The sequence below is a fragment of the Lycium ferocissimum genome, chromosome 8, assembly GCF_029784015.1.
Source record: "Lycium ferocissimum isolate CSIRO_LF1 chromosome 8, AGI_CSIRO_Lferr_CH_V1, whole genome shotgun sequence".
Taxonomy (NCBI): Eukaryota; Viridiplantae; Streptophyta; class Magnoliopsida; order Solanales; family Solanaceae; genus Lycium; species Lycium ferocissimum.
This window is the reverse complement of record NC_081349.1, coordinates 38,111,590-38,137,033: the sequence shown is the minus strand read 5'-3', so window position 1 is coordinate 38,137,033 and position 25,444 is coordinate 38,111,590. Positions and strand designations below refer to the sequence as shown.

The 25,444-nt window shown below is 33.0% G+C and overlaps 2 protein-coding genes and 1 long non-coding RNA gene across 4 annotated transcripts; 1 reads left to right on the top strand and 2 right to left on the bottom strand.

Moving 5' to 3' along the window:
- Positions 1-14,103: 14,103 nt before the first annotated feature.
- LOC132068360 (uncharacterized acetyltransferase At3g50280-like) lies at positions 14,104-15,939 on the bottom strand. The gene has a single exon (XM_059461934.1). It carries the CDS (start codon positions 15,733-15,735, stop codon positions 14,338-14,340), a length of 1,398 nt encoding a protein of 465 aa, XP_059317917.1. The 5' UTR covers positions 15,736-15,939; the 3' UTR covers positions 14,104-14,337.
- A 3,018-nt stretch (positions 15,940-18,957) lies between these two features.
- LOC132068358 (eukaryotic translation initiation factor 3 subunit F-like) lies at positions 18,958-25,309 on the bottom strand. Of its 2 annotated transcripts, none has more exons than XM_059461931.1 (6): positions 24,987-25,309; positions 21,876-21,955; positions 20,375-20,604; positions 19,950-20,071; positions 19,753-19,866; positions 18,958-19,452 (listed from the first exon to the last, which is right to left on the bottom strand). In XM_059461931.1, the coding sequence occupies exons 1-6, from the start codon at positions 25,206-25,208 to the stop codon at positions 19,363-19,365; spliced, it is 858 nt and encodes a 285-aa protein (XP_059317914.1). In that variant the 5' UTR covers positions 25,209-25,309; the 3' UTR covers positions 18,958-19,362. The 2 variants fall into 2 exon arrangements, with proteins under 2 accessions (XP_059317914.1, XP_059317916.1); XM_059461933.1 differs by lacking the exon at positions 24,987-25,309 and adding an exon at positions 23,758-24,379.
- On the top strand, positions 19,962-23,768 carry LOC132068359 (uncharacterized). Its single transcript, XR_009417383.1, has 3 exons — positions 19,962-20,099; positions 23,395-23,584; positions 23,627-23,768. It is a non-coding gene; the product is annotated as an uncharacterized LOC132068359 (long non-coding RNA).
- Positions 25,310-25,444: the final 135 nt, after the last annotated feature.

Here is a 25,444-nt window from a genome sequence, read left to right as displayed (position 1 = left end):
AAAAACTGAATACATATACACCAATAATTACACAAACATCATATTTTTCGGTATGTATACAACGGATACAGGCGAAAGATACGATAAAATATTCATACACCAAAAAATTAACAAATGTGTCATATTTTCAGGTATGTATACAACAAATACAGGCAAAAAATACTGTATACAAAATAGATACACCAAAAACTTAACAAATACGCCATATTTTCCGGTATGTATACAACAAATACAAGCGGAAAACATTATATACACGGTAAATATACAACAAATACAGTGAAAATCTGGACTTTTTCCAGATCTGACCGGAAAAAAATTCCGGCGAATACAACGACGACATTTTTTTCCGATGTAGATCTGAGTTTTTTTTTCTTTTCCGGCGCGCCCTCGTCGGCATTTTGAATTCTTCGTAGTGGCGACGACGGAGATTGGAGGGACTTCATCGACCGGCGAACCCGGCTATAAAAAAAAATTATTTGGTTCGCCGGAGCTTCGTCGGTGTTGAGGCGATGTCGAGTCTATAGTTGATGCGTTAATATGTATACATAGGAATAACTATGCTATGTAATTTATATATATATGTTAGCTATGCTCTTTAGTTTTGTAAAACTATAGTTATGGGAAATAAATATGTATGTATGTTAGCTACGCTCTGTAGTTTTCTCTTTTTTTAAAGCCACACAGTAATTTTTTTTTTCTTGGTGGGTTGGGTCTGATTCATTTAAAAAAATAGGTAGACTTATTTTTTTAAATGAACAAGACCCGACCCACTAGAAAAAGAAAATTATTATGTGTTATAAAAATAAATAAGTCCACTAAAAAAAGTGTGGACTTATTTTCTTAAAGCCACGTGACATTTTTTATTTAAAAAATAAGTTAAATTTTTTTTAAAAAAAAAAATTCATCAACGAAAAGGGTATATTTGCACCATTTGCGTAACGAGGATATATTTGATGGAATACATGCATACGCAGCGGAAGCAAATAGCGTGATCGAACTTGCATGTAATATAGACAACACATAATCAAGATATTAATCAAACATAAAATTGATACTTATCTCTTGAAGCGTGACCGCGACCAAGAATCGAATCTTCAACCACGAACACACACCATCCACGAGATCGTCATCCTTCAGTTCCACAGTCTTCTGCTGTGTAACCCGAATAATACCAGAATTTGTGAAATTCGTGTGGGCGAATTTCTATGGAAAAGTTGAAGAAACTTCTAAAACCCTTAGCCTCCTTATGGAATAAGACCCCTATTTTATAACTACAGGTTTTAGGGTTTTCACCCTTTTCCAAAACCTGCTGGGTCTTTATTTTCCACCAAGAAATAATATTCCATTTAATTCTTTATTATTCGGGCACAGCAGGGACCACAGAATTTAATTAACGAGGCTTCCTATTATGGAGTTAATTCGAAATATCTGAATTAATCCTACCATAATAAATTACGAATTATTCCACTAAAAAATCGTAACTGCACTCCTCAATTCAGTTTCGAAATCTTTCACTAAATCTTATTTAACTCCCCATGTTAAGATTACAAATACCAATCAATTAAATTAAATTACTGACAATTTAATTCATTGACTAATTGAATCCTTTATATTTCCGCTTAGCTTATATCATGTGACGGATACAAAATCCACCTGCAGGGTTTTCACATGAGACTTATAAGCATTCACAAAGGGGTATCATCAATCTCAAAGTCGAGACATGGATTCTATCAACTAATTATTATTTCACAAATGTATTTTTTCCATTATCCAATTTACCATGAATACATAGACCTAATTGAGTCGTACCTTTTAATAAATCAAAATAATGAACAAATCACATTGATCATAATAATTATATCAAGATTAAGAGTATAAATACATTTAATGAACTAGAGAATTTGTTTTATATATTCAGTACAAAAAACACTTATCTCTACTTGGTCCGTTCAATACATACAAAACGTACTAGCACAAGAAGACGGAACTATATTGTTCTCATAATGAAGATACATTATATTAATGCTTATTACAATCATACCGATGGCTTTGTCCAATTCCATCTTAGATTGTGAACATAAATTTTATACTTATAAGAACCGACGATTTAATCTTCCGTGTATAAGCTAAACTCTATACACTAAATCATCTACTATATAAGTAAAGGACACACATACTAGTACATGATCTATTTAATTCTTTATTAAACAATGAATAAATAATTGTTCTAGAATAAATACTATATCCAAACACATGGTTAATAGTATATATATCCCAACAATCTCCCACTTAGACTTTTAACACTATGACAATTGTTAGAATATACCATGTCTAAACGCATGGTTAATGGTATATACCCCAACAATCTCCCACTTAGACTTTTAATCATGCATTTACAACTTTCACATGTATTCCTTTTGCCGACTACCAAAAGTCTTAGAGACTAAGTTCTTTGCAAAATTAACTTACTAAGTTGTTTTCTAATGCAACTTCGTCTAGTAGTGCTTCGTCGTAATCGACCGGTTACGTACTACGATCTTTTGGATCCTATCATGAAACTCTCCAAAAAAAATGTATTTCTTTAGGAATCCTATCATGAAATTCTCCCAGTATACACCGAACCGATCTTGGTTATTATTCTCCCACTACGACTAAGTACTACTACTATTATAGTCATACTAACATATTCTTGAGTCTTAATATTATTTTCATTGCCTTTCGGTATTGAAATATTAACGACTTCATATAGTGTTATTTGCTCAACATCACTCCCACTACTTATGTGTAGTGAATTTCCTTACGCCTATTAACGTTACTCCCACTACTTAAATGCAATGGAACGTCAACCCGATTGTAATTGCTAGATGTTCTTGAACTTTTGAATATTTTGGATGACTCATTTGCTATTTCTTTGCTCCGTTCCTATAAAACTAGTTTACTTCTAGGAACTTCTCTTATTAAAAAGTCTTTTCTAAAAATGGCATTTGTATTAACAATTACCTTATTTTCTTTTAGGACAAGAAATAAACCTCCTTTCGTTCCCTTTGGATATCTAATAAACATGAATACATCCGTTCTGATTTTCACTTATCTGTTTTCCCCTTGAACACATGCTAGACAACCTCATATCCGAACATGATAAGATTTGCTTTACATCCAATCCACCGTTCTATGGGTATCAAAGGTACAACTTAGAGGGAATTAAATTAAGAATGTAATCTTCTATTCTAAAAACATATCCCAAAAATGAAAAAGAAAAAAATAAATAAGTCAATCATTAATCTTACCACCTTCATAATGAGTCATATTTCTTTTTCTTCCACACCAATCTATTGTAGAATACTTGATGTAGACAATTGAAAATTCGAATCCCTTTATCTAATAAGTAACTAATGAACTCTACAAAGAGGTGCTTGGCTAGTACGATCAAATTATAAGTGACTTAATATATTTTTGGCGCTTTTCATTTTCGCCTTAAATACCTTGGAAATTTTAAAGCATTACTTATTTCAGTAGCATCAAATAGATATATTCATATCATGAAAATTTTCTTTGAATGTCACAAACATCACTCAAAATCACCTCTTGCCTTGAAGTTCATTATACCACAAAAGTTGAATGAATTGGCTTAATTTATCATTAACTTTATTTCTTTAAGAGAAAAGGTCTCTTAGTCATTTTTTTCTATATAGGACTCACAAGTTGGTAGTGCCTTCACTTTCAATGAACCTAAAAAGTTCATCATTTGACCAACTTCGAAATTCTATTTAGATTAAAATGACCTAGACACAAGCGTCACAGATAAGTTCATTCAATTCACGAAAAAAAAAATATTCTCTGAGGAGACAGATTAACATTATTCAGTTCAGAAGAGTTATTAATTTAAAGGGTTAAGCATCAATGTACCACACGAGATAAAATGTTTATCAAACTCAATAACACAAGAGTTACAAGAAAAATAAACTAATTATCCATCTCTTGTTTAGTTAGAAACTGAAAATAAATTCTTTAGAAACTGAAGTTCAATATAATGCATCCTTTAAATTAATGTCTTATTTCTATCAGAAGAAATTCCTGACTAGTAGTAAGTGGGCTGGATAAAATCTATTGAGAATTTGAGATATAATCATTAAATAGATCATTAGTTATCTGAATGAATAATAAAATTCAAACCACACATCACACATATAACCATGCTTACCGAATGCAGCTAGATTCGATAGGGAAACTTAACAGTTCATGCAAAATATATGAGTCATGCCGTATATATCACCCCATAAAGAAACAGAACCAACTCAAATGAAGAGTAAACTCTAATTTATATTAGGTAAGTATCCCATTTAATTATCCCTAGTTCCATTGAACCAACGTGTAACTTGTTGGAGAGTCAAGACAAGCTATCAATTAACTAGAGACTAGAATACGCAATCAACCATAATGAATCTATCCGATGGGAGGAAGACCTATGTCAACACATAAACTCATTATATCACCGCTATATACGATGAAGACCATAGAGAATGAAGCCTAACACCATTATTTGTTAAAATAAAAAATAGTTAACAATATTTTTAGGAAAATAGAAAAACACCCAAAAACCCATCTAAATGACCCTAAATGGCCAAAAAATCCCCTAGGTCACAGCATAGCTGTGAGTATTTCTCAGTGGGTCATTTCCGATGAACCTACCAAATTTCGAGTCAATCGAAGTTCGTCAAAAATCAGAATTCCGAAACCATGACCAATTCGGATATTTTTTTTTCTTTTTCCGCCAAAATAGAATTTAAGAACATATACATTTGTTCAGTAGTTCTTACCACATATCATCATCAGCATACTAATACACATGAATCAAGAACAATGAACAAATTTTAAAATATGTTTACATAATCTTCGTGTTGCTTTCTCAAATTAGCATGTTTACGTAATCATTGAATATAAAATTCAAAACACACCACATAGATATCCATGCATCTTGAATAGCAAATTTCAATGTAGAGAACAATTCATGCAACATATACATGTGATGCAAGATATTCACTTCATAAATTTAAAACCGTAGCTAACTCAAACGAAGAGTATGTCGGGCTAATTTAAGCCAAGTGAATATCATTATCATTATCTCTAGTTCCATTGACCCAACATGTAACTCGATGAAGAGTTAATACAAGTTATCAATAACTAGTGATTATACCTGGTGACAACCCATAATAAATCCATCCGATGGGGAGGAAGACCTAATGTCAACACATAAATTTATTATTTCACTAGTATTTAGACATGAAAAACATAAGGAAGAATCTCTATCACCATTAGATCATAACCGAAGTTATTTTTCCTTAAAAATATTTTCAAGAAATAGAAAAAATGCCTAAAACTCCATCTAAACAATCCCAAATCATAACTTGTTGAATATTGTTTAATGGGTCATTTCCAATGAATCTATTAAATTTCGTGTTAATTGAGTCTCGCAAAATAATTCATCTCCAAAACTATAACCAAAATCATATTCAAAACAATTTAAGCATCTTTAAGAATTAAACAATAGGACCTACATTCTTATCATATATCAATTCATATTAAATCATCATGTGTATTCATGTTCTAGGTTTAACATAAATAAAACTGACATAAAGAGTAGTTTTTCATACTAGTTTTAATCGGAAAGAACAACATAAAACCCATCTAAACAAATTTCAAAGATTATTTCTTATCGGGCGTTTCCAATGAACACACCAAATTTTGGGTCAATAAGAGTTCATGAAATTCTTGATCTCCACAACTAACCAAATCCGTCAAAAAAACCGTTTTAGGCATAACTACGGATTAAATAATATGATTTAGGTTTCTATTCTCCTTTTATAATTATCCATGAGCACAAGGCATACATTGTGTCCCTTCTTCTAGGTAAGACACACAACACCTACTTTCAACAAATTGTCCTCTCGATTAATACACCTGAGAATCCAAGTTATTAGCTTCTCCCTTTCAGATGAAAACCTCAATATCTTTTCTCATGAATTAATTAAGTACTCGAATTAGTATCCACAGGTACATCTTCTATCAGTGGATAAAAATCCACCACTAACACTTATGCAGGACAATTTGCTCATGGTACATTGAGAATACACAATGACTCAAATAAATAGACCACTTTAGTGGATCGATCCTATTTATTAATCATAATTCATAACTCTCAATCCATATATAATATAATCTCACATGTATAAAGCTATCAAGAATTTTCAATAATTTCAAATAAATAAATCACTTTAACAACACTATTTATTAATTATAAATTCTTAATTATACAAGATTATACACATATAAGGATATAATTATACTCATGAAATCAATGTGTGATATAACCTCACGTGTTTAAAATATTAAGAACTGTTTCAATCATCCAAAATTAATAGGCCACTTTGATGATAACAATTAATTAATCATAGGTTCTCAATATATGTATTACTAAAACACATGTCAGGAAGCACAATATTATCAAAATAAAATAATGCCCAGAATAATTATACGATAAGAGGTATAAACCCTAATTAAAAAAAATGAGAAGTTTCTGGGATAACAACTACCTGGGATAATAACTAAAAATCCATATATTCCTGGATTTACATATTATCTCGGATCCTAGTTCAAAACATGGAAAAGAAAAGATCCCAAGCAAGTCCAAACCAGTGGAATAAAACCACTTCTGCCATCCGCCCATTAGGACAAGCTTAACCTAGCCTTGTTCTTTTCTTTTGTTTTAATAATTGTTATAATAATAATTTTATTAAATTAATGCATCACTGAAACCACTTGCAAAACGGTAATTAGACGACGCAAACTGGCGGCACGCCTGATGAATTGAGCCCTCTCAATTTCTACGCTGTTACCCTCGGCAAGCTTTCAAACTTAGCATGTAATTTTCTAATAAGATTATAAAGCAGGAAAGATACATATAATCAGACATACACACATCATCGAAGTTATCTATTTAGATGCAAGTAGGCTCTTGATACCAATTGATGGAATACATGCATACGCCAAATAAGCAAAAAATTTGGATCTAACTCGCATGTAATATGTATAAACACATAATCAAGATATTAATCAAACATAAAATTGATACTTATCTCTCTTGAAGCGTGACCGCACCAAGAATAGAATCTTCAACCACGAACACACACCATCCACGAGATCGTCATCCCCCACAACAAGCGTGTAACCGAATAATACCAGAATTTGTGAAATTCGTGTGGGCGAATTTCTATGGAAAAGTTGAAGAAACTTTTAAAACCCTTACCCTCCTTATGGAATAAGACCCCTATTTTATAACTACAGGTTTTAGGGTTTTCACCCTTTTCCAAAACCTGCTGGGTCTTTATTTTCCACCAAGAAATAATATTCCATTTAATTCTTTATTATTCGGGCACAAATAGGATCACGAATTTAATTAACGAGGCTTCCTATTATGGAGTTAATTCGAAATATCTCGAATTAATCCTACCATAATAAATTATTTAATTATTCCACTAAAAAATCGTAACTGCACTCCTCAATTCAGTTTCGAAATCTTTCACTAAATCTTATTTAACTCCCCATGTTAAGATTACAAATACCAATCAATTAAATTAAATTACTGACAATTTAATTCATTGACTAATTGAATCCTTTATATTTAAAACCGCTTAGCTTATATCATGTGACGGATACAAAATCCACCGTGTGGTTTTCACATGAGACTTATAAGCATTCACAAAGGGGTATCATCAATCTCAAAGTCGAGACATGGATTCTATCAACTAATTATTATTTCACAAAATGTATTTTTTCCATTATCCAATTTACCAAGAATACATAGACCCGCAATTGAGTCGTACCTTTTAATAAATCAAAATAATGAACAAATCACATTGATCATAATAATTATATCAAGATTAAGAGTATAAATACATTTAATGAACTAGAGAATTTGTTTTATATATTCGCACAAAAAACACTTATCTCTACTGGTCCGTTCAATACATACAAAATGTCTGCACAAGAAGACGGAACTATATTGTTCTCATAATGAAGATACATTATATTAATCTTTATTACAATCATACCGATGCTTTGTCCAATTCCATCTTAGATTGTGAACATAAATTTTATACTTATAAGCATCGTACGATTTAATCTTCCGTGTATAAGCTAAACTCTATACACTAAATCATCTACTATATAAGTAAAGGACACACATACTAGTACATGATCTATTTAATTCTTTATTAAACAATGAATAAATAATTGTTCTAGAATAAATACTATATCCAAACACATGGTTAATAGTATATATATCCCAACAATATTTGCACCATTTGTGTAACAACAGGGGTATATTTGCTCCATTTGTGTAACAAAAGGAGTATATTTGCACCATTTATGTAACGGCAAGCATATATTTGCATTATTTGTGTAACGGCAGAGGTACATGTGCACCACTTTTTAATGACGGTATAAATCTGCTCTAAATCACAAAGTTGATGTGTATATTTGCACCTTTGCACTTGAATTAAAGCATTTTCTATTTAATCAGACTTTTATTCTTGATAGTTTCATCCGCAATTTTAGTTAAGAATGTAATCGTACTTATCGTCCCACTGTTAATTGTTGATATTAGTGACTGAATTATATATATGCTACAATAATTTTCTCTCAATAAATCTCTTTCTAACTGAAATTATTAATTAAATTATTCTCTTTTTTTGGCAGATGAAATATTGCTTGAGAAAAAAAATTCATACAAAGAGAAGTTATTCCACATGGGAAAAATGTAGCTGTTGATCAGCAAGGGACAAATTTCACATAAATAAAAGTGGCGCTACCTCTTCTTCTTTTTGTTTTCCTTTTTTTTTTTTTGGTACAAAAATTCATTCGCGCTAGTTATGTTTAACTAAAAGTCTGTCGGAGAGTGCAGACTTTTAGTAATGTTTAATAATGTTGAGAAAAGTTAATCCAAAAGTTTACGATGTATGAGCAGACTTTGCCTTTATATATATATATATATATATATATATATATATATATATATATATACATTTTTTTTTTTTTTTTTACTTTTCAAGGTAAACTTTAGTTACGCTTAACTAAAAGTATGCCCATAAGGAACTTTCCTTTATGCATAACTTAAACTTTGCCTTATAAGGCAAAGTCTACTATATCACTTTATGGGGCATAATTTTGTTATGCCTTAACTAAAACGCTCCATAAGGCATAACTAAACTATGTCTTAGGAAAATTTCGTTTTATTATATATCCAAGATAACTTTAGCTTTTCCTTAAAGATTGTGTGCCGGATCCAGCATTCTCTGCCTTTAAATTATTTTTTATTTTATTTTTAGCGGGGGTTCGTAACTTCATGTATTCGCCCACCTTTCCAAGCGAAGGGCACAACTTAAAGACCACAAATATGAGGGGCAAAATTTAAAGACCACCCCAAAAGAAGGGCAATCCGCTCAAAAAAATGAAAGTTTAATGAGTTGAATCGATTGACATCAATTTGAGTTCAAAAATGGGCAACATGGAATTCAAAAGTCAAACTATATATAATACAAAAACGGAAAGGAGTCGGTATTATATACATAAATAAAAGAATTTAAGTTATAATAATAGTGTAAAGACTTTCTTGAGAGTACCGATTAATTTTAACACGAGATAACAAGTTAGTTATCATTTTTACCAAGTTAATAATTAATGTTATCGTATATATTCATACGCTATAACTTTATATATGACTTGATTATGAAAATATTTTTTCATGTTCGTAGATTGAACGTCAACTCTAAATAAAAACAACCCTGGATTTACATTGAGTAAACCCTCAGGGGTCATTTGGTTTATGAACAAGTTATAATGAATTCATTGTGAGGATTAAAATACCGTAATTACATAATATCAAGATTATTTAGTAGATATTTAGTTATCTGCATTCTTGTGAGATGTATAGAAGGAGACAAATCTTGATCCTAATAAATAATAATAATCCATGAGCGCTGTCTTTTAACGCTCTGTATCTGACCTGTCATTCTCCTCACTATTAATCAAAATACTTCTGCTAATTAATTAATTCCACTACTAATTTAAAATACTTCTAATAATAGACCTTAGCTTGTGTTCTAGATGATTCCAGTTAAGAGATTGTTTTTTTTAATGCACTGGATGATCCTCAAAACCGTCTTTTTCGATTGGTCGGTGTAAGCTTTACTTTAATCCAACTAGGAACATTTGGATATAAACCAAAAAGAGTATACTAATTACGTATTATTTAATGGTTTGACTCGGCACGTAGTTCCACTTGATATATGCTGTCATTTCATAATTAATAGTAGTAAAAAAACTAAGGTAGCAAAGTTCCAGCTTCCACGTGAACGACAGTTTACGAGCAATTGTGAAGAAATTTTTTCATATAGTAGTCACACTTTCGTTGGGACTATTCAATTAATCGAACTATAATACTAATGTGGAGCCAAATACATATTACGGATTAGGATGTGAAAAATGTATACTCTTTAATATACGCTGAATCAGCTGAACTGTGCAATTCATCTTTGTGAATTTCCTTGATCATGTATGAGGCAGCTTTTGATCCATCTCGAAAAATAAAAAGAATTTCGGTAGAAACAAATTATTTAGGTTTCGATATATCGAAGTTATATATGTTATGGTAAATAATGATCCTTATTATTAGGCAAATAGGCATTATTCTATTCTTTCATTTTTTGGGATCCGAATTTCAACTCATAGCCATTAAGAATCCGCGACTTTTGTAGGACAAAAAAAAAAAAGTTGAACCAAACTAATACAAAAAAAAAAGTAGTTTTCACGCACTAATTTAGTGCGTGAAAGGACCAAACTGCAAAAACAATAGTTTGGCCTTTCACGCACAAAATTTGTGCGTGAAAGAGCAATGTTCCATAAACAATTTTGTACTAGTTATTTTTCTTCCTATTCCAAAAGTCATAAGAGAATTAGTTGTCCATATATTTATGGAAAATAATTTATAAACACTGTATTATACTAATCCAATTAATTATATATTCATGTGTACTTACATCTACTTAACACGAGTCCGGAACCAAAATGACTCAATAAAAAACCAAGTGAACCAAAATACCCCAACAAAAAAAAAAAAAAAAAACTATATTTAGCACAGTATTTTACTGCACTAAAGAATTTTTTTTTTTTTTGCATAGCGCAGTATTTTACTGCGCTATAGCTAGCACTAAAATAAAAAAAAATTGGTAAACTTTTTTTTTTTGCAACACTTAGTAATCGGAGCCTACTTAGTGTTTTTTTTTGACCAAAAATCGTGTCAAGACTCAAAACGTCAATATTTTATATAGAACCCCGTTTTTTTTACAATAATGTAGGCTCAATACATCAAGGATACGAGACGCCGGATCGTCATTTTAGTGTTTCCAAGTAGTTTTGTTTGAAAAAACTTAGTGTTTTTTCCATACTTTGACCAACGATTAGTCGTGTGTCAAGACTCCGAAATATCAGGTTCCGGGACTCGTGTTAAGTAGACACACGACTAATCGTTGGTCAAAGTATGGAAAAAACACTAAGTTTTTTCAAACAAAACTTACTTCGGGCACCTTTTGAACCCCTAAAATGACGATCCGAACGTTTACGTATTCTTGATGTATTGAGCCTACATTATTGTACGTAGAAAAAAATATTAGGTTCTATATAAAATATTGACGTTTCTGAGTCTTGACATACCACTAATCGTTGGTCAAAGTATGGAAAAAACACTAAGTTTTTTCAAACAAACTTACTTCGGCACTTTTCAACCCCTAAAATGACCATCCGAACGTTTACGTATCCTTAATGTATTGAGCCTACATTATTGTACGCAGAAAAAATATTAGGTTCTATATAAAATATTGACGTTTCTGAGTCTTGACACACAACTAATCGTTGGTCAAAGTATGCAAAAAAACACTAAGTTTTTTCAAACAAAACTTACTGGCACCTTTTGAACCCCTAAAATGACGATCCGAACGTCTACGTATCCTTGATGTATTGAGCCTACATTATTGTACGAAAAAAAATATTAGGTTCTATATAAAATATTGACGTTTCGGAGTCTTGACACACGACTAATCGTTGGTCAAAGTATGCAAAAAACACTAAGTTTTTTCAAACAAAACTTACTTCGGGCACCTTTTGAACCCCTAAAATGACGATCCGAACGTCTACATATCCTTGATGTATTGAGCCTGCATTATTGTACGAAAATATATTAGGTTCTATATAAAATATTGACGTTTCGAGTCTTGACACACGACTAATCGTTGGTCAAAGTATGCAAAAACACTAAGTTTTTTTTTCAAACAAAACTTACTTCGGGCACCTTTTGAACCCCTAAAATGACGATCCGAACGTCTACGTATCCTTGATGTATTGAGCCCGCATTATTGTACGCAGTAAAAAATATCGTGTTCTATATAAAATATTGAAGTTTAGTCTTGACACACGACTAATCATTAGTCAAAGTATGGAAAAACAATAAGTAGGTTCGATTACTAAGTGTTGCTAAAAAAAAAAAAAAAAAAAAAAAAAAGTTTACCAATTTTTTTTTTATTTTTGGCAGTAAAGAAATATCGTTTATGCAAAAAAAAAAAAATCTTTAGTGCAAAAAATAAGTACCGCGCTAAAGATAGTTTTGTAACTTTTTTTTTTGTTAGGTATTTTGGTTCACTTGATTTTTTATTGAGTCATTTTGGTTCCGACTCGTGTTAAGTAGATGTAAGTACACATGAATATATAATTAATTGATTAGTATAATACAGTGTTTATAAATTATTTTCCATAAATATATGGACAACTAATTCTCTTATGACTTTTGGAATAGGAAGAAAAATAACTAGTGCAAAATTGTTTGCAATTATGGAACATTGCTTTTTCTTTTTTGTGCGTGAAAGGCCAAATGTTAACGGTATTGTCCTTTCACGCACTAAATTAGTGCATGAAAACTACTTATGTTTTTTTTTTTTTTTTTTGTATTAGTTTGGTTCAACTTTTTTTTTTTTTTGTCCTACAAAAGTCACGGACCATTGATGACCGCGATCTAAACCTTTTCAGTCATGTAGCTATTGCAATGAATATGAAAAAAAAATTACTTTTTATACATATGTACATTAAACTTTAAATTTTTTAACAAAATCCTGATTTCGCCACTAAGTTGAGGTAGCCACTGCAATCAATATGAAAAAATCCTCTTCAATAATAAATGGATTAATGAGCTTGGGCAATAAGGATAAAAGAAGTCAGTTGAGCTGCTTTGGAAAATAAGGGCAAATATGAAAAGTTTGAGTAATGGTAAAAGACTATAAGAGTTCTTTTGTTGACAATTTCTACCGGATGATGACATAGTTAATTAATATATATTAGGAATAAATTGAACATTTTTCTTACTGAAAATACTTGGGGGTATAAAAACACTGCATTTGCATGGAATAAACGGTCTTAACAGCTTAAACTGTGCATGCATGTGAGACTATATATAGTAGAAGACAAATGAGACAAATACCTGATCCCACAGAATCTGTGTGGTGGCTGTTATTCTACAAAAAGTTGGGTTGGAATCTATCCTTCTTACAATAAAATAAACATTAAACGAAATATAATACTTAGTGCCAGCATATTCAAACTGTCGCAGGACTACTTTAATTAATACCACTATTAAATAAATTATTTTAAAAAGACTTTGTAGCTTGTGCTCTAGATTATCCACTAATTAAAATGGGCTGGTTTATTAATCCATATGGTGATTCTAAGCCGTCTTTTTCGATTTGCCGGCGTATGCTATTATTTTAATCCAAGCAAACATTTGGATATAAACCAAACACTCTAGATATACAGCACACATTCATTGAAATATCTACTCTGCTATATTGTTGAGTGCTATTGTAGCCAAGTCATTAGTAATATTTATTTATGGTTTGACTCTGCAGGTCATGTGATTTCTCAGTCTTTTTATCAATTAATGAGACTAATTAAGAACTTGGACACTAATGTTTTTCCAGCTGAAGACTGAAGAATATTACTCGTATGACAGGTTTTAACGTTCCAGTTCTTGTTTTGTCCATTTGAATTATTTTTATAAGCACAGAATTTGTAATTCAATTCGTTCAATCAGCTAGAGAATTTGACAATTTCATACTACTGTGGAACATACTAAATGAAATAAAATGAATCAGAACAGTCAAAGCAGAGAAGAAAAACACGAACCACAACAGCTAATACAGAAGTACATTATACGTACTCATCCTTTTTTCACCCCCACATTTAATACCCAGTAACATACTGCATGAATTCAGGATCAGACTCTAAACCTTCCATTGTTTCAGGTGACAAAACCACCTCCAAATCTACGCTTCCTCCTCCTTCTCTCCCTGGAAACGCTGATATCTTCCCGTCAAACTTATTCGCCCTTCCACTCCTAACAGCAACGGGTCTGCCCCACCCAAAATCATTATCGTACATTGGAAACCTCGGCGAGCTCCCCATTGTTAGCATCGCTCGGTCAAAATTCCCCAACGGAAAACACCGTGGGTCCTTCTCCCAATCCTCTACAAACTTCCTCACCATAACATCATCGTGCGCCTTCACATTCTCGTTCAATTGCTCCGCACACCAATGCAGATCGTTAGATAAAACGTCCCCTGCTGATGCATAAGTTGGAATGCTCTGAATTGCGTTGCCGAAGTATAAGGGATTTAGCTTCGGTTGGAGACGGTGACGGCAATTTACAGCCATTCGAAATGTCGTCATTTTGGAAGATGGGAATTTCCTTGCACGTGTCACCGCACGCCAGAGCAAAGCGCAAAGCGATTGAAATGATGAAATCTCAGCCGCTGGATCTATCGTCTCTGTTTTTGCTTTCATATCAAATTTCAGGGGATCGTTCCTCTGTTTTGCCATCAATTCAACAATGCTAATTTCTCCGTCGAAATTCAATTTCTGGTTGTTCGTCTTTGCTTTGAGTCTTAGAATTGATTCCTTTTTTAAACTAAATATCCTCTCCCTCAATGGGGCGTCGCTGTTGAAAGTAACTTTCGGGCCATCAGCAGGGAGTTTTAGCACAGCGTTTGAGATCAATATTGAATTACGGGTAAAATCAGGCTGCCTTAAAATCCTTTTCACACCTCTACTCACTTCAGCAAATGTATTGAAGAAGTTCCAAAAAGAAGTCCCGTCAGTGACGGAATGGTTGACGGCGCAGCCAATGAAGACGCCGTCAGCTAATTCCGTCACTTGGACGGCAAGAAGAGGGCTAAAATGGCCTTGATAGCTCACTTTTTGATTAAACGGAAAGAACTCTTTGACATGATGAGGAACATCAATGGAGCCTATGACGTCTCGAATGTAAATGTGAGTGGCTGTAGCATGTACAAAATCAACGCCAGCGTCGTTGCAAGAAATGTAGACGTAACCATCTGAGTCTGTCACGAATCGACCGGCTAAGGGAGGGAAGTGAGTGAGGGTTTGAGAAAGAGTGAGTTTGAGAAGGGAAATGAGTTGGGTGATAGGAAAAGGGGGACGAGTAAAGAGAGCACCTTTCTGAATGTAGTGAACAGACAGCATTGGTAGATCGGAAACAGAGAGTTTAAGATCAGGAAGAGATGATTTTTGGGATGGAAAAATTGTGCATTCGGAGACCATAGTTACAGCTGCAGAAGGCATTGTTAGTTAATTAAATTAACTAAATTAGCAGTTGCAGCTGTAGTGTTAGTACTTGGAATGAGTGAAAGCTGAGGATATTGAAGTGTGTAAGAAGAGGGGCTATTTATAGGAGATTTAAGGAACTTTGATTCAAGCATTTGATGAAGTGGCACTTGCTGTCTTTTCTGTTTGTTGTCAAGTTTGAAACATGGGGGGAGTTGACCCAGTGTTCGATTTTTTTGTCTTACTAATATTGATTTGGTGGATTGCTACTTCAAATAAATGATTGCCTGGCTGGCTGGCACGTGGCTATAAACAAATTACGGCACCGACCTCTCACCAAATATTCGGTATTTTATCCGATTAATTTAAATTTGCATCTCTAAGTTTTACTTTAAAGTTTAAACTAAGGCTTTCTCTACTAAAACCGACTCTCTATTGCTTCCATTTAAAATCTTTTGTTAAGGATGGAAAGATACTTATCATTCAACTACAATATTTAGTAATTTACTCATATTAGTGATTGAATTATATATATGCTACAATGATTCCCTTTCAGAAAATGTCTAACTGAAATTAGTAATAAAATTATTCCCTTTTTTAACAGATGAAATATTTGGTTGAGAAAAAAAAAAATCATGCAAAGAGAAGTTTTTCGACATGGCAAATGTACCTGTTGATCAGCAAGGGACAAATTTCACATAAATAAAATCGCGCTACGTCTTCGTTTTTTTTTTTTTTTTTCTTGGTATAAAATTCATTCGCGCTAGGTGGACTTAATTAAAATAGAAAAGAAATCCACAATTTACTCGTGCGATAAAGTTTAATGAGTTGAATCAATTGACATCAATTTGAGTTCAAAAATTGGCAACATGGAATTCAAAAGGCAAACTATATAATACAAAAATGGAAAGGAGTAGGTATTGTATACATAAATAAAAGAATTTAAGTTATAATATAGTGTAATAGATTTTCTTAGAGTATCAATAAATTTTAACCCGTCATAACAAGTTAGTTATCATTTTTACCAAGTTAATAATTAATGTTATCATATATATTCATTTGTTATTACTTTATATATGACTTGATTATGAAAAGATTTTTTCATGTTGGTAGATTGAACTTCAACTCTAAATAAAAACAACCCTCCATTTGCATTGAGTAAACCCTCGGGGGTCATTTGGTTTATGGGCAAGTTATAATAAAAAATGTGTGTAGTGGATTCAAATTTTGTCGGAGGGTTATAATAAAAAAATCACAAAAGCTAAATATAAAAAATAATGTTGTTGATGGGAAACGAACTTAGGATGCTAGAGACAATTTGAACACCCTGAACCGCTTGAGTTAACCTTTTGCATATGTCTAGGGTGTTCAAAAGTTAATATATCTACATAAACATAGAAAATCTACGCTATATACACACTGTAATTTTTTATCGTGGGTGTTCTAAATAAGAACACCCTCACCTCCACTTAAATCCTCCCCTGCCTGTGTGAGGATTACAATACCGTAATTATATAATATCGAGATTATTTAGTAGATATACTTAATTATGCACGGTGAGAGATATGGAAAGAGACAATGAGACAAATCTTGATCCTAATAATAATCCATGATCGCCGTCTTTTAACGTTGTGTATCCTACCTGTCATTCTCCTCACTATTAATCAAAATACTTCTGCTAATTAATTAATTCCACGACTAATTTAAAATACTTTAATTAATTGACCTTAGCTTGAGTTCTAGATTATCCCAGTTAAGAGGTTGGTTTTTTAATGCACTGAATGATCCTCAAAACCGTCTTTTTCGATTGGTCGGTGTAAGCTATTACTTTAATCCAACTAGGAACATTTGGATATAACCAAAAACAGTATACTAATATTATATGCACTATTTATTATTTAATGGTTCGACTCTGTACGTAGTTCCACTTGATATATGCTGTCTTTTTCATTACTAATCAATAGTACAAATTAAGGTAGCAAAGTTCCAGCTTCCACGTGAACAACAGTTCACGAGCAATTGTGAAGAATTTTTCATATTATAATAGTCACTCTTTTGTTAGGACTCTTCAATTAATCGAACGATGCTACTAATGTGGAGTAACATAGTATTACAATTAGGATGTCAAAAATGTATAGTCTTTAATGTAAACTGAATCAGCTGAAAACTGTGAGCATTTGATCTATGTGAAATTCGTTGATCATGTATGAGGACAGCTTTTGATCCTTCTCGGAAAACAAAAAAGGATCTCCGTAAAAACAAATTGTTTAGGTTTAATACATCGAAGTTCTATATGTTACGGTGATAATACCAAAAACACGTCTCCGCAAAGTCATAGTACCATGTAAGGGGCTGACGCCTGCCCAGTACTGAAAGGTCAAGGAAGTTGGTGGTACTCCCTCCGGTTTAAAAAGAGTGTCTACTTAGCCATTTTTTCACATCCATTAAAAAAATACTAACTCCTAGGCAAAAAATAAATCATTGGACTAAACTACCCCTACTTAAATAGGTACTGGAATTTGATCACTTAATAATGAAAAATCTAAAAGAAGAAAGTTAATTTTTTCTTGAGTTGGTAAGTCGACACTATTTTTGAACCAAATAAAGGCTAAGTGGACATTATTTTTTAATCAGAGGGAGTACTTATTAGGTAATTAGGCATTATTCTTTTGTTTTGTGGGATCCTAGTTTAAACTCGTAGTCATTATGATGGTGATCTAAACATTCTGTCATTGTAGCTGTCCCCGATGTGTAAAAAGTGTATAATCATCATTGTACATTGATTATACAATAGTAATTATATTAGCTAAATTTGAATGTGGTGTGAAAAAATACATTAAATTTTTTATCCATTTTGCCAGTACCGACTTCACGGTGTTTAAATACCTGACTTTGCACTTCATTCAATATGAGCAAAACCTTTTCAGTAACAAATGGATTAATGAGCTTGGGCAGTGAGCCTGTGCCTGTCTCTGGATGTGTGCATTTTTAGTTCAATGAGTAATAGAACCGTCTGACATAATAAGGGTGATAATCATAGACAGAAAATTGAAGTTCAAAGAGTAATAGAACCATCACATAGCTTAGGCGTGCAAGTTGCAAACTGAGAAAAACCCAACCCATCCTCTCCAAATTCAAAAACTCTAAGAAAATTTTCTGTCAAAATCTATTTGAGCGTTTTTGTTAAAATTAATTTTTAATGATTAAAAATTTCTGTTTCAAAAAAAAAAAAAATTGACCTTGGAGCTATCAAAGGTACTGGAAATTTCCGTTAATAAGTAGATTCCAAGGATAAATATAGCCATCACTAGAAGTCATTTAACTACTATTACTGAGCTTAATGCGATGAAAGCCAACTACAAAAAGATGGATGCATGCTGTATCCTTACGCCTATGACCTCTAAACTATTAAGTACTCTGAGCCTCTCTAGCACTACAAATTGTCAGTCTAGTCCAAGTCCAACGCCCCACCAAATAAAGGACATGTAAACTACATTGCCAATAATAATGTATAATTCTTGAAACCCATGACCCCTAGGCCCCATCTATCAAGAGGATTGGCTGTGTCGTGAAAAGTAAGACTACACATCAGTCACCCGGGCAAAAATTTGGCCTTGCATTACAAGAGGACGAAATGATCATCAATCACAGGATCTGAGCAGCAGTATTCAACTTTTCTGCAAAGCTGAGTTGAGTCCTCGTGAGGCTTGCCAAATACAGCAAAAGCAATTGGTCCTACAAATAAAGACAAGTCGAATATCAAGATTTCATTAATATCGTGATAAACCAGGCCACGGGCATCTTTTAGGACCTGGGCTAAAAAAGTTATTAAAATATGGTCATTCTATGGAAAACACCCAAAAAAAAATCACAAGAAAGAGATGATGAAGGGAGCCACCCAACAGCTTTATATAAAACAATAAACCGGAAATCACCACCAAACAGGATCCTGATTGTACAGTCTCCTACCTACTTTCTGGTTCGGGAAAAGGGGAGGGAAGAAACAGCATAAACATAGCAAAGGGAAAAAACTACCTGAAGACCATCATTCACAAGCTTATCAAAGGCTTGAGGTGAGAGTTTAGGAATTGTAGCCACAGTATCAGCTATGAATCTTCCTGTTTTGTTATCCTGGGGTAGACGTCCTTCCTACAAAGGAAAACCAAGATGAAGAATTACAGATAAAAACTACAGAAACTTGCAAAATTCAAGTATGGAAAAGTTCCTTTTACCACAACATCATCAACATATTTGTGGACATCATCAATCAGAGCAAGTAATCGCCCCATTGATGCTTCCATTCCTTCAAGATCATTGGGAAGTTTGTCCACGGTTGTTGTCTTGAGCATATCAACTACATCAAGGAGCACAAGAAAGTCCTAGTAAGTATTTCCATTGCAAACAGGAAATAAAAACCACTGCTCCAAGCAAAAAGAATATATACCATACCCTACTTTTCGACTTAAACTTTTTGCACCATATCCTTAAGATGAATAGCTATTTATTTTACGAAAAATACTCTGATCAACTCTCATTGTTATAAGAAAATACCACCAACAGTTCTCAATTACATATCACCCACACATGGACATAGCTAAGTCAATATGCAGAAAATAGGGCCTATCCTATTAGGAATGGATGATAAGTATAGACATACATCCAACCCTTTCAGCTTCAACCATGCGTAGGTCCAATGGAATTTCCTGGAATTGGGCAGCAAGTGGCTGATCTCCAAGAGACAAATGCACAGAGACAAAGCCTTTTATAGAAGCTTCCCCGTTTTGAAATCCAGTATCAACAGTCAAATGTATAGGATTTGAGGTTTCTCTAGAATAAAACTCCTGGATCAAAGCACTACCACCAGAGACTCCAAAACCAGTAGAAAACCTGGAAAGTTCAAGCATGAGATATCCACAATTTCATCAGCTCTAGTATTCCAAGTATTTGATATGTTACCACTACACAGCATAGGAGGTGCATAAGTAAACCAACCAAAACTTAGGGCGGATGTAATGTTCAAGGAAAAGGAACCTGGAAAAATGCCCAGTGTTTTATAATATATAAAAGGCGGAAAGTATTGCATCTTGACAAATGTAGTCATTAATTAATGTTTTATACATGCAAACTATAGCAGCTAGTACCACTAAGCTATTAGGGCCCAAATCAGTTTATACTATTAATGAAAAAATTATACAAAGAATGCTGTCACTTAAATCAAATGATCTCTCTAATCATTCTTAGCATCGTCTTAGAATTTCATCCCTTTACAACATCTCTGAGGCCCTCTATACAGTGAAAGCAAGTACCTCTACAATGCATTAAGATACCATGACCGATGTAGACAATTTTAATCAATAAGAGCAGCCAAGTCCAATTTGTTACCAGAATCTTGAGCCCTCTATACAGATACAGTATCAAACCAAGCATTGAATGCAACTTCGTGCATAGTGGTGCTTTGAATTATGGTTCACACACAACACAAGCATGTTTCCCACCAACCCCTACCCCAAAAAGAAACTTATACAATCCAAAATATTCTTTACTAGCAAATGAAACATCATCCACAACAGGGTTTGCAAATCATTAGCTGTTTCTAGGTCACATGATGTGCCAAGAAAACTGGTGCCGTCAATTTAATGTAAACGGAAGCAAGACGATATAAAACTACTCCTCAATCCCAACCTAGCTGCATGACTTCTCTCTATCCATTTTGCACCATTTGGACCCATTTCATTCAATATTCAACTATTTGGGAAATTTTTTAATACTAGAGGTTCTTTATAATCCAATATAATGTCTTCCTCAAAAATTAATAAAATGCAGCCCAATGTCACCTAGGTAAGAATCGTGCATTCATAGAGGCAATGCTTTTGACAAGAGTGAAAAGAGAGGGAGGGAGAGCGAAAAGTATTTCTGCAGTATGATTCCAAGAGAGAATCTCAAACAACATACTAATAAACGAGTATCTTAACCATTACTCTCACTTATCCAAACAAATACTATTTCCTTTATTCCTGATTAATCACCAAATATTCAAGTATCATAAACATAACAAATGAAAGATACAAAAAGAAGAACAACAGTCCCTCAATCCCAACCAAGTTGGGGCATAAACATAAATGCATAAAATAAAAGAGCATAAACATATGGAGAATTACCATCCAACAATCACTTCCTTTGGATTCACCTTCTGATGAGACGACAACATGTTATGATGGTAATCAATATCCAGTGCAACCTTTAACAAAGATGTGCACAAAAGTTCAGCGAAAGTAATAAAATAAACCCACTTCTACAACAAGGTCTATTTCACAAATGGGGATATCTTTTTATAAACATAGACTTAAGAATACCATCACAAGAAAAGAAGAAGCAATTTGGTAAAACAAAGTGTATCGAAGACATTTTTGTAAGATGTATCAGCTCTTAGAGTAATATGCAAGAACAATTTAAGATTTGGTTTGTCCATGTCAGATATGTCTTTCAAAAGATTCTAGTATCCAATTATTAAAAGAGCATCACAAGGGAAGAAAACTAATCAGGCAGATAAAAGCCTGGTCCAAAGTCCTATTCCGAAACCTTAATGACGGTAGTGTATTAGTTTGATAGCGCTTACATTAACTTCAACTTTTTGTCAATGTCTTTTTCTTTGTATTATCATCTCTAAACTTTCTATTTGAAATTGCTCTTTCAGAAAAGTAATGAGGAAGAAGGAGATTAGTTGCAATCAATTGAAGTAACAACTATAACTAAAAGCAAACAAGAAAACTGAAACTGATAATATATTAGAATTGGGTAAACATTAAGTTCTTTAATAGTTGGACCACCACTCCATGAGTTTATGTTGTCTCTCCAGTGAAGGCACTGCCTCAATGGATCCATTATGTGACCACTTCTTAGATGTGGTTGAGATGGATCAAGGACCATCGATATCTTTTATCTTGTACGAAATTTTTAACACTAGTGATATTTACTGGTTAGCTCAAGCCACAAACTGGCAATAGAGGAGATTCAGTATACAGAATACACACTGCTGCCAGTAGCACCCTTCATCTTCTTTTGAGCCTCCAGTGAATCCCCCCTCCAAATGGGACAAAAAGGAAGAATAAATAGCCGTGTACCAAAAATGTCCTTCCTCTTTACTTTTATTGTATCTATGTTTCTAGCTAATGCACCTTAAGTTTTCTTCTTTTTCTGCACCTCAAAAAAACACAGTGCAAAATGGTCACCCTGTCTATTCTTCTCCATTTAAATTAATACACCTTAAGTTTCTTGTGAAACTGATGGACTCAACACACCTAAACTAGGAAGTTCTGAAGCAGAGAAACAAAATTCAAAGTCACACACACTGAGTTAACAAGATCTATAAACTAGTAAATATTACACAGGGTTACTAGAATGTATCTAAAGTTACCAGATTGATTTTTAAGTACTTTCCGTGCATTTGCATGGTCAAGACACATTTTAGTATGTACAAACACAATGTGCACCCTAATCAGTGATATTCTAACAATAAAGTAATATTGTTAGAATATTCTAACGACCGATTTGATGTGATCACGTCGTTACCTTGTTTTTTCCTCATTTTTATTTTTGCTAATTATCTAATAATTCTATTTTATCCTTTACCTTATCTTTTTATAATAGTTCTAACCTTGTACCCTACTTTTATTGTAGGTTTATCCTTCAAACTGTTGATGTCTGGCATTATGTAAGGATGGAAAACAATACAATCTATCCAAACATTGTATTCATTAAAAAAATACAGTACAATACAATATAATACGAAACATTGTGAAACAATAGGTAACAACCATACAATGTGTAAAAATTGCACAAAGATCATCCAACAGAGAGAGAAAAGAGAGTTTTTTTGAAGCTGAAAAAAAAAAAAAAAAAAAAAAAAAAGGGACTAATCTAAATACAGCTCTTTTCGGGTTCCTTTCAGCAAAATCAATCTAAAAAGGACTAAACCTGCTCAAAAACAAGGAAAAAAGGACTAAATTTAAAAGAATCCACAATAATGAGAAGAAAAAAAACCTGATCTTGAGACTCGCTATGTGGAACGGCATAAGAATTGTGAATATCAACAGTGCCATCAGGCAATACAGACCCTAAAAGAGTGCCTATTATTCGCTCAACTTGGTCAGGTCGTCTTACATAGCAATCAAATATGTTGAAAATAACCAAAGGGTGAACTTTAGCTGATAAGGTTGCTGATGATGGTGAAAATTGCAACACTGTTTGATCGCTGAATGCCATTTTTATTATCCCGTTGCTCTTCGTATGTGACGAGCTAAAAACAAAGAACTGAAGTTGCTAGGGTTTTGCGGATTGGAGAGTAGAATTTATACAAAATGGATTCCTTTCTCTTAGTATTTTCCGTGCATTTGATTGGTTCAAACACATTTTATTACTGTGTACTACCACGATGTGCAAACTAATCAACGATCATCAGTATTTAAACAGGATAGTGATATAATTAACATATATTCGTTACAAAAATTTACTACAAATTGCACAAAGATCATTCAACAGAGAGAGTTATAATCGAAATGCAGCTTTTTCGAATTCCTTTCAGCATAACCAATTTTTTTTAAAAAAACTAAAAAAAAATATTTAACGAATCCACAGTAATGAGACGCAAAAAAGGCTAAATTTAAAAGAATCAACAGTAATGAGAAGCAAAAAAGGCTAAATTAAAAGAATACACAGTAATGGGAAGCAAGAAAATAGGCTAAACTTAAAGGAATCCAAAGTAATGAGAAGCAAAAAAAGGCTAAATTACAGCAATGAGAAGCAAAAAAAGGCTAAATTTAAAAGAATCCACAGTAATGAGAAGCCAAAAAAAAAAAAAAAAAAAGCCAAAACTTAAAGGAATCCACAGTAATGAGAAGCAAAAAAGGCTAAATTTAAAAGAATACACAATAATGAGAAGCAAAAAGATAGGCTAAACTTAAAGGAATCCACAGTAATGAGAAGCAAAAAAGGCTAAATTTTAAAGAATCCACAGTAATGAGAAGCAAAAAAGACTAAATTTAAAAGAATACACAGTAATGAGAAGCAAAAAGATAGTCTAAACTTAAAGGAATCCACAGTAATGAGAAGCAAAAAAGGCTAAATTTTAAAGAATCCTCAGCAATGAGAGGCAAAAAAGGCTAAATTTTAAAGAATCCCCAGTAATGATAGGCAAAAAAGGCTAAATTTTAAAGAATCAACAGTAATGAGAAGCAAGAAAAGGCTACATTTTAAGGAATCCACAGGCAAACCTGATCTTGCGATTCGCTGTGTGGAACAGCATAAGAATTCCTAATATCAACAGTACCATCAGGCAATACAGACCCTAAAAGTGTGCCAATTATACGTTCAGCTTGGTCAGGTCGTCTCACATAACAATCACAAATGTTGAAAATGACTAAAGGGTGAACTTTAGCTGATAAAGTTTTTGATGATGGTGAATATTGCAACACTGTTTGATCACTGGATGCCATTTTTATCACCTTATTCTTCCTACGTCAAACAGCAAAAATCCGAACAACTGTGTTACAGTGAAGTTGGTAGGGTTTTGCGGATTGCAGATTCGAAAAGACTGGCCAACTGGGTGAAGCTTTGTTTTGGGCCGGGAATTTTTTTTCTCTGAACTAAATCGGGCAATTTGCAGGATTGGCCTTTGCTGGGGGTGTTATTTAATTTTTATCCCTCAAATTAGTGGTTTGTAATTTTTGTC